The 9,818-nt window shown below is 46.8% G+C and overlaps 1 protein-coding gene across 1 annotated transcript in view; it reads left to right on the top strand.

Moving 5' to 3' along the window:
* The first annotated feature begins 5,468 nt into the window (after nucleotides 1-5,468).
* GTPBP1 (GTP binding protein 1) overlaps nucleotides 5,469-9,818 on the top strand; it is a 12,082-nt gene continuing 7,732 nt past the window's right edge. The window contains exons 1-3 of the mRNA XM_010189690.1: nucleotides 5,469-5,589; nucleotides 7,813-7,993; nucleotides 9,048-9,396. Coding sequence (XP_010187992.1) covers nucleotides 5,484-5,589; nucleotides 7,813-7,993; nucleotides 9,048-9,396 — 636 coding nt within the window. The 5' untranslated portion in view covers nucleotides 5,469-5,483. The remainder of the gene's footprint in view (nucleotides 5,590-7,812; nucleotides 7,994-9,047; nucleotides 9,397-9,818) is intronic.

Here is a 9,818-nt window from a genome sequence, read left to right as displayed (position 1 = left end):
GAGCAGTGCCAGCTTGGCAGCCGGGGCCGGCCCGACAGCCGGGACTGCCACCTCTTCTGATCTCAGGAGAGCGAGGGGCTGGGGGGCCCCGCCTGCCTCCGCCGGGCTAGGGAGGTGTCACCCTGAGGGCTTCCCTGCGGGCTGAAGTTGGGTCCCGGCGGTCCTTCCCCCGGCCGGACGGGGAGTTCCGGGTGGCAGAGCCCGCCGTCCCGCGGGGAGGTGGCCAGAAGAGCTGTAAAGTTGAGCTACGGAAGAGCTGCGAACAGGTTGTGCCCTGGCCAGGGAAAGGAGGGTGCTGGCAGGCTCGTCCGCCCTGCTCCTTCCCCTCCTCGGGGAAGTGCCTGCAGCGGGTGTTGCATCCTCTCGGCAAGTGCAGGGTTTGGGGCTGACAGCTGCTGTAACTCCTCGCTAACGTCTTCCCTGTGCGCTGGCTCTCTGCAGTTATCTCTGCCGCCAGTCGTACCAGCTCCTGGGGCTTTCTTCGCAATCTTAAAAGCAGGTCAGAGCTCGTAACTTTGGAGCGCGAGGGCTCAGTGACAAGGGTGCCTTGCTCTTGCAAACCGAGTTACGTTGCCACAAGAAGGTTTGTTCACCTTGTGCAGTTCCTTTCTAGGATCCAAGTGACAAAGCTGTCTGGTGGTTTTGCTTCTGTCAGAATCTGTTCTCACTTCCACCTTGCAGGAGGGTACATTGTAGTAACGTGTGTGTGCCAATGCCCACCACAGACTATCCGTGCTGCCTTCTGTTTTGTTTTGTCCCAGTTGGCTGGTCTCTTTAACTGTATACCTTTTGCTGCCAAGAGTGTGATGTATTGTGATGCCATCTCCTCCTCTAAAGTCTTCTGAAAACTTAGTTTAGTCCACCTGTAGTAACGTGATCCAGAAGTCAGCATAGCTGGTGTTTCCTACTGTTTTTCTCTCATCCCTCCTCTTCGTGCTTTCAGCTGGAGTTGTTTCAAAGTCCTGGATTTTCTTGCCCTCTGTGGAAAAATGGAGAGAGAGGAATTGTTGTGTGTGGGTGTGGAAACATTTGTGTTTTAGGGGATAGTTGGATATTTTACAATACAGTACTGTATTAAAATGAATGTTGTGAAGACATCTTATAAGGTAGTGGAGAACAGAATTAAAACCTGCAGTATCTACTGAGCCACCTGGTCATGCCTGAATGAGCTGGACAAGATTTTGGTACATGATGCCAATATTGATCTGTGCTTTGTCTTGGACGTGGCTGATGTGGAAGAGGGCCCAGGAGGACACCGAGGACTGTGTCACTGATTCTTGCCAGACAGGAACCTGACCAAAACTCTGACGAAACGAGAAGAATGTTTTTCTTCCACAACCTCCATTTGTGTCATCAGCCCGTCTTCCATTCCTAGAAATCTGCAGGCACTATGAAGGTGGCAGGTAAGCATTTTTTTGACCTTTATTACAAGTTACTTTTCCATACATCAGCGTGCACCTGCTATCTTTTCCCTAGACCTTTCATTCATCCCCATCTTGCATGAGCACTAAGACTGTGACCTCTGCCCCATCTTTCCTGTTTCGTTTCCCGCTGTGTGCTGCGAACAGTTACCTCATGCAGTAGTTAACCTGCCCCTCAATCCCCCCATCTTTTCTGTCTTTCTGGTTGAATTGCTCTCCTCCAATTCCTTTTTTTTTTTAAAATGGTGATTCCCACTGCAGTCAGTTTGTTTGCTGGTTGCTACTTCTGTCCTGGTCTGACCCACCCCCTCGCTGTGTTACATGCTTTTCTCCCAGTCCTCCCTCAGTGAGTTCATTGTAAGCTGTGCTCTCCATAGGAGTGCTTTGGGATTCGGTGATCAAGTGTACCTTGTCAGCAAACAGTTCTGTGCATCAGCACAGAATTCGTTATCGTGTCGATCTTAAGGGGTGTTTGTTTTCCTTTCAGTCCTAACACACTGTACTAGTAATCATCTTTCAGGTCAAAACCATATCACATAAGGCTACTAGTGAAGCTGATACTTACATTAGATCTACATTGACACAGAACATTAAGAGCACTTGAACTGTATATGTCCATAGGAAATAGAAAACAAAATATGACATTACAGAAGGTGCTTTTCCCCTGACTTTCCAGTGGCTGGTGGTGTCCCTCCAGCCATGCAAAACGTCAGGGTATGTTACTCCAGTGAAGGGCAGCGCTACATACCACATAGTATTTGGCTTGCCCTTAATCTTTAGAGTATGTCCACCTCATGGATATGGGATGCTTCTTTAGTAAGGACTGCCTGCAGTATTGCTGATATAACCTTAGCTCAATCTCACTGGTGTCTTGAAATTGCAGTTAATTAGTACTATGGCCTCTTGCTTGCTGTAGTGCAGTGCAGGGTGGCACAGTCCAACTTTTTCCCCTGCAGTAAGCTCAGACAGCTGTAGCTATTGCCCACCTCTGATGTATGTTAATCCCAAAAATGATCAGAGGAAAAGTAGGAAAAGCCACCGCTCCCCAGAGACTGGGAAGGGACTTTAGAGATGGCATCCCAGACTTGTGGGATATATTTCCTTTTGCTGTCATGACAATAAACCAATTACTTTTTGTTACTCCTTTTGCTCTGTAGGAAATCTTGAGGCTGCTAGACCCACGTGGCTCCTACTGTTAACTGCTCAATGCCTGGCAAAGTGGAAAGAACAAAAGTGAAAGTATTTGACTTTGTGAAAACCTCTGAAAAGCACAAATATGTAATGCAAGCGTGCAGGAGATTGCTCAAAGATGAAAAGCTAAAAAAGCAGAGAGGCCAAAACGGAGGGCCTCCCTTCGACCAAAGAGATGGCAAAGAACTCCCTCTGTCCAGGAAGCTAGCTGAAGAGGTCTTCAAAACAACAAGTCAAGTCCTGCAGTGACCTAGGAGACTGCAGAAGTAGCTGTTAGAAATACTGAACAGCACTGGGAGCTGTGGTCCACGAAAGCTCGTGTTTGTTCTACGCATCCTTCTCTTGACGTCCCTCTATATCATATCGGCTGTAAGCTTCCTTGGCCCCAGGGTAGGCTTTGGAGACAGTCTACCACTAGAACCCCCTTCAGCGGCACCTTTGTGTGGCACTGAAAGCAGCAGGGTGGGGGACAGTGTTTTGAGCTGACGTGTGTGGGTACCTTGCTGTCTGAGCCCCCAGCTCTCCTGCCTGGCACCATGAAGAAAGGCTACAGCGAGCTGCTCAGCTGAAGTGTCCTCTAGTGCTTTAGTCGACACCGTGCCCAGTCACACTGCTGAAGCATCTGAACTCGTAGAAAAATGAAGCCGGTGATGAGACTTGGAAGAAACTGAAGTTTGTGCCTCTACACTGGTGGCCCCTGTTATTTTATTTATCTTTGTGTGTGACAGCCTATGTAATAGAACTTCCTGGGTCCCTGTGCTGGTGCACTAGCCTAAAGAGTGAGCCTGTCTGCTGTGCTTCCAGGAATTGCTGAAAGTGCTTGCTGGGCAAAACAAGCCCTACACATCAACGCACAGCCTTCCGTTCCTGCCCTGATCAAGCCTCTGAACTGCTGCTGTTTTCCCTTTCCATGCATTTATGTCCAGCGGTCTCCTTTAAGAAGAAAACAAAACCAAGAGATCAACTAATAAAGGCAAACCTCAGTCCTTTATAGCGTGAAATAGAAAGACTATGTTGCCTTCCAGATTAGAGTGCTATAATTTGTAGACCATGCCAAGTAGTTCAGAGCCTTAGGTAGGGCACGCGTCTAAGAGGGCACATGAAGTTGACTGCCCCTCTCGTGGCCGTCTGGCCCTTGCACACCCATACGCGCTCTGTGTCTCCCTTAACATTTGAGGAAAGCGTTGCTTTGGCTGCCCTAAACCTAACCAGCACTTGCTGTCCGTGCTTCAGTTTTCCAGACACATGCATTGCTATAGCTTTGAAAGCCGCTCAAGCATTATTTGTGGTGTTTTGGGTTCCCTTACACTCTAGATTTCTAATAAAGGTCTTTGTCACCGATGTAGTAGGTAGTTCCTCCTTGCGTACACATGGTGGTAGCTGTTCCAACAAGTCAGGCTGTGTTAGTAGACAATATTGGGCAGGTTGGAAGATGTAACCATTGGGAACTGCTGTAAACCGTATGTTTTAGGCAAATCTAGCATAGATTACAGACTGGCCTTTGTGCACAGTGAAGGGAAGTACATCTTTCTGGGCATGGTTTAGGAACATGTAAGTAAGGACAGCTAATGGAAGTATGGATTTCATTGAGTGTTGTAGTGTGGCACGGGGGTGCCTACCCATGGGGCTATTGGTAGGCGATTATATTTACAACTCTTGCTAAAAGTGACTTTTTAACAGAAATGTGTATCTCGGTCACAACAGCCGTTGAACCAATATACCAGGGTGCTTGGCAACCACCAGATTTGTAACCATGGAGGCAGCCAGTGGGCAGGTAGCCCTTTGATCCTGAGTCGGTGATGGAGGACCCATTGGTCTGCCACACCACCACGGTGGCCACTTGGCAGAGGGCTCTTTGCGAGTGTTTTCAGCGCAAGTGTCTTCATCTGTTCTTATATGAGCGACGCAGATTTTTGCCTGAAATGGTGCTACACCATTCTGTTCTTAGAAAAATCCTTCCTGAAGCACTGTCTTGTCCTCGTTTTCCTCTTTGTTTCTGTCCGCTTTTTTTCTTCTTTTCATGCCTCTGCAGGGACGGGCGAAGGAAGTTGCAGTCGTTGCCATAACTGCAGTCAAAGCTTGTTGGTAACACAGCTGCTGGCTTGCAAAACTGCAGCTCTGCACTGGTGAAACATCCAGATATACTCGTACGAGCTGCTTTGTACGTCTGCCTGTTGACGTTGTAGTGAAAGTACCTAAAGTTTTGTTAGGACTTTGAAAATAGTCCTTATTCGTGTCCTCTCATTTCCCTCTGCCCTCTCAGAAAACAAACGGAGAGATGAAGTATGTGAAAGGCTTGGGAGATGCTCTGCTCATCATCTTTTTGATGCCTGGGAGTGCTCTGCAGTGAGGTCTGGCTTCCTCTGGCTGTCCCGTTGTGTTTTGGGGGAGCAGCAGCTCTCTGTGCAGTGGAGACTGTGGAGTAGCCAGCTAAGGAAGTTCTTTGGAGGAAATCTCACGTCCCCTTTCTGTTTTCCTTGCGTGGAAACATGTATTTACATATTTACACAGAAGTAGAAGTGCGATGTTCGCATAAATGTGGCTTTTAAACATCGGTTACCTCAAAATGAGACGCTTGGTGTTCTTTCTTGCTTTGAAGTAAATCTTCCAACATAAGTGAACTCTGAGCTCAGACAAATTACCTTGCACAGTGTCATAAGGAAATAGCTGTCAGCAAAGCTGGTTTAAAAAAAAAACAAAACCAAAACAAACAGCCAAACAAAGCAAAACCACCAGAAAACGGTCCTTGGAAAAGAGCCCTCCTCTTTCAATAAACCACACAGATTCATCATCCTTATAACTGAAGCTGGTTGTCAAATCGTTTGCTTGATGTCTGCAAATTGTCTGTTTAATCTTTTTTTCCAGCTGGTGATGGTGAGTCCCACTTCAGAGCAGTACGACAGTTTGCTCCGGCAGATGTCAGAGAGAATTGATGAGGGATGTGGAGAGACCATCTATGTCATTGGTCAAGGATCAGGTGAGTATAGCTTCCTCAGGAAAAGAACAAAAAACCCCATTAAAATTATAAGCAATACCTAGTTCATCTAACTGGACTGCTGCTGAAGGTCAAACTTACTCCAGAACAACTCGGAAACCTCCAAAACGTATAGCAGAGCATGTGGGACAGATTATTTTATTTTGTTCCTGTCAGCAACTGCCTTATGTAGTGGAGCTAAACACATTTTTTTGTATAAAGTCATACAAGTTCTTTCTGGAAATAAGGCATAAGTTGTTTGAGCACAGCAGGGAAAAAGGAAGGATCCGAAGTTATAGTAACAGTTTTAGTACAGGTGTCCTCAGTGCCTGATGGAGGTCTTGTTCTGTCTGGATTTGTTCACTTCTCCACTGTAAATGACAATATTTTACCCCGCATGATTGCATCTGAGGGACTTCAGATAGCCAAAACGTATGCTGCCGACTGACTTTGTTAGTGTGTGCCTATATGATGGAGAGAAAGGTTTTCCTTTTCTCACCATGAGGCCTTTATTGTCGCGTTAACTCAGATGTGTCTGCAGTCATTTGCCTTTGCAGATTTTAGCAGTTAGCATGGGCTACCTTTTTGTTCTTTTTCACAGTTTGAATATTTGCATCTGATGCTGGAAAAATAATGTCCAACATGGCCTTGCTTTGAAATGGAAATGTCTTTTCTGAATACAAAAAAAATTGTCTATGGTTATCGTAAGGCTAAAGGCGTGTTTCAGATATATTAGATATCTGCTGGATGTCAAGGTGTTCTGATCAGACCTTCTTCTAGCTACTGCGTTTAAGAACACAAAACCCTGGTCGTCAGTGCCAGGGTTGGCTGAGGTAATGGAGGGAGAGAGTTGTGTTATCTCAGAACCCTGTCCTTTTTGGGTGTTCTTGGTGTCTTGCGAAGGAGCCAACATAGAAGAGAAGCCAGGATTAGATGGCCAGTGGTTGCAAAGCCAGTATCCCAGGGGCAATACTCTTGCCTTCAAGTGAGCTTCCCACCTGTAGTTTGAATCGTTGGCATTTGGGTAACCAAATGTCTGCAGTGAAGATCTGGCTAGTTGGGCTAGTAACTGCTTTCTCTTCTAGGATACCTTGTGAGGGTGTTAACTGGTGGTTGTTGCAATGATGTACTCAGAACTAGGCATTTGTTTCTTAAAATAGGAGCTAGAACTTCTGACTTCATTTTGGGTTGCTGCATAGTCAAGGAAGATGGGGCTCCTTCTTGTAAATTGGAAACTTAAGAGCTAGGTTGGAAATAACCCAGCAACCCTCCTTGTTGTAGAGCTGTGCAGTAGTTAAAATACTGATTAGTTCATGCAAGCTGGAGTTGCTGCTTACCAGCTGATGACTCAGCCGTACATATGAACGCGCACACAGCAATAGCTTTGCTCATCCAGGTACAATGTGGCTTTCCACCTTTGTTGTTTTGGTGTTTTGTTTTTTTTTACCCACAGAGTAGATTCTGGCCTGAAATCTGTGCAGCTTCTCAGCACCTGGATTAGGAAAGCAGCTGAGAGCCATGGTGGCCTTTTAACTGTCTAGATAGGTGCCACTGGCTTGCTCTGACTGGCAGCTCTTTGCTTGGCTGGGCTGTTCAGAGGCAGTAGTGCCTCCTTGTTTTTTTCTGGCCTCATGTGCTGCCAGCATTTCTTTCAAGTGCCAGGACAAAGACAGTGAGACATGCCAAAAACATTGTTTTAACTGGAGTATGTGGGGGCTAAGGAAATTGCTGTGCAGGCCAGACTTGCAGAAGAAGTACACTTGGGATGTGGTTTTATAAAATAGGATGACTGTTCAAATTGATCCCACATTTGCTGGTTAATCGTGGTGATATTTCAGTCAGAGTTTTCCTTTTGTTAATGCTTTTCCCTTTATCGCAATGTGAGAGGAGGTGTTTTATCCGAACGAAGGAAACTGCACGCAAAGTACCTTCAGCGTGTGATATGAGGAAATTAGACAGAAATGTGTCTTTCTTGCCAGTCCCTAAGTATTTGCTTGTAGAAATTGCAAAGAAAACTCTAAATGAAAGATGGTGCTTTTCTAGTACCTTTTAAGATGACTTAGAGTGAAGACCGCCCTTTTTTACTTTGGGCAACGGATGCTTATTCTCTTTACATGACTGACATCTCCAGTCCACATGTGAGGGTCCCAGGCAGGATGACATTGCTGCTGAGTGCTGCAAGGTGGTGCTCACTGTCTCTCCTTTGTCTCCTCAACACCATTCCAGACGGGACTGAATATGGTCTGAGCGAGGCAGACATGGAAGCGTCCTATGCCACCTTGAAGAGCATGGCAGAGCAGATCGAGGCCGACGTGATCCTCCTGCGGGAGCACCAGGAGGCAGGGGGCAAGGTGCGCGACTACCTGGTTCGGAAACGTGTGGGTGACAACGACTTCCTGGAGGTCAGGTGAGGAGCCGGGTGGAGACAGGGTTAGTCAGCAGCCCAGCTGCATTTTTACCCTGTGAGCAGTCCCTGATGCTGAGCCAGCAACGCTGCTTCTGGGTGTTGTAGCGACCCAACAAAGGGAATTGAGCTTGACCGCTCCTTGCTAATGAAACCACCTTTTTGTTGTTGCTGTCTCTTTTGTGAACAAACTGTTTTGGGAGTTGTGCTTGTGTTAGTTGGTGGCTGTTGCTCATTAGGTGACAGCTTCACAGTTTGGGGATCTTTTGTGTGCAGGGAGTCACATGTGCATGTGTATCTGTATGGGTGTGCATATACGCACGCTGCTGGAGTGCAATACTTTTGACTAAGGGTTCAATTCTATTCCAAGACTCTGATGATCCAAGTCACCTTTTAATAGACATATAATAGCTTGTATAACATGACTTGAGAGTCTGCCCTGACCTGGATGGAATGGATTCCCAACATTTGCCAACAGCCATAATAGCCACCTTTATCAGAAACGAGGAAGGAGATTGCCACAGAAGAGAGTTTTCCCCCTAAAACGTTTCACTGTTGTCTTAGCTTTTCCTTTTCTGGGAACAGCAGTTTAAATTTCTGTGCTCTTCCTAGCACCTGGTGCTATTGGAACATAAGGAATATGAGAAAGGCAGAGGTAATCTACTCCAAGTTGGGATGTAGTTTTTCTCTTGAATTGCCACAGTGTATATGTTGGGTTGCAGAGACTGGGAGTTGGAAGAGAGGTATTCTGCATCAAGCAATGTTGGGTATAGCTGACTGTGTTCTGAACACCAGTGACGTGTTTTCACAGTCTTCGACATCCCAGTCCTCAGAATCTGGGATCTCCACTGTTAACTAATGACTGTGAAAGAATCTCTGCTCTGCTTGTTATGGTCTCACATTTTTGAATCTCTGTTTAAAGGTTAGGGAGAAAAGGCTGGTGGTTTTCAGAAACAGTGGTATTTGGGGTTGTCTGGTTGTTGTTTTTTTTTTTGATTACTTGTTCGTTTCTTCAGGTATCAGGTTTTACCAGATTCCTTTTTCCTTTCCTCTCCAGGGTAGCAGTGGTTGGCAACGTGGACGCAGGAAAGAGCACACTGCTGGGTGTCTTGACACATGGCGAACTCGACAATGGCCGAGGCTTTGCTCGGCAAAAGCTCTTCCGCCACAAGCACGAAATTGAGTCAGGCCGCACCAGCAGCGTGGGCAATGACATTCTGGGCTTCGACAGCGAGGGCAACGTGGTGAACAAGCCTGACAGCCACGGTGGCAGTTTAGAATGGACAAAGATCTGTGAGAAATCCACCAAGGTTATCACTTTCATTGACCTGGCCGGTCATGAAAAGTACCTGAAAACCACCGTCTTTGGCATGACTGGACATTTACCTGACTTCTGCATGCTTATGGTAGGTAGCAAGAAAGGTGTACAGTACCAGCAGGAGCAGGACTGTTCACAGCTTTAACAGCCTCAGCTGCTTTCCTATTGCAAAGTCCCTGTGGGGTTGTGAGGGGGAGGCAGCATCTCCCAGAGGTGGAGAGCAGCAGCCACTGTGGCTGTCTAGCCAGGACCCTGGGGCAAGTGCACCAGGACTGTCAGTCCCAGACAGGCCCAAGGTGTATGGTTCTTGAAAACGGAAAGATTTCTAAATTCCAGAAAACCTTGTTAAAACTGAGGAGAAATGAGTCCTTAGCCTGTGTCCAAGAGCATTTTAAATGAGCTGGATCTGCTTATACAGTCCCAGAGACGCATGTACAACCTGATCACTGGCTACTGCATGTCTTTGTAACCCAGCTCACTGCGGGAGGAAGGCTTGCATCACCATATCTT

The sequence above is a fragment of the Mesitornis unicolor genome, unplaced genomic scaffold (assembly GCF_000695765.1).
Source record: "Mesitornis unicolor isolate BGI_N332 unplaced genomic scaffold, ASM69576v1 scaffold29348, whole genome shotgun sequence".
In the NCBI taxonomy this organism is placed as follows: Eukaryota; Metazoa; Chordata; class Aves; order Mesitornithiformes; family Mesitornithidae; genus Mesitornis; species Mesitornis unicolor.
This window is presented reverse-complemented; position numbering and strand designations above follow the sequence as displayed.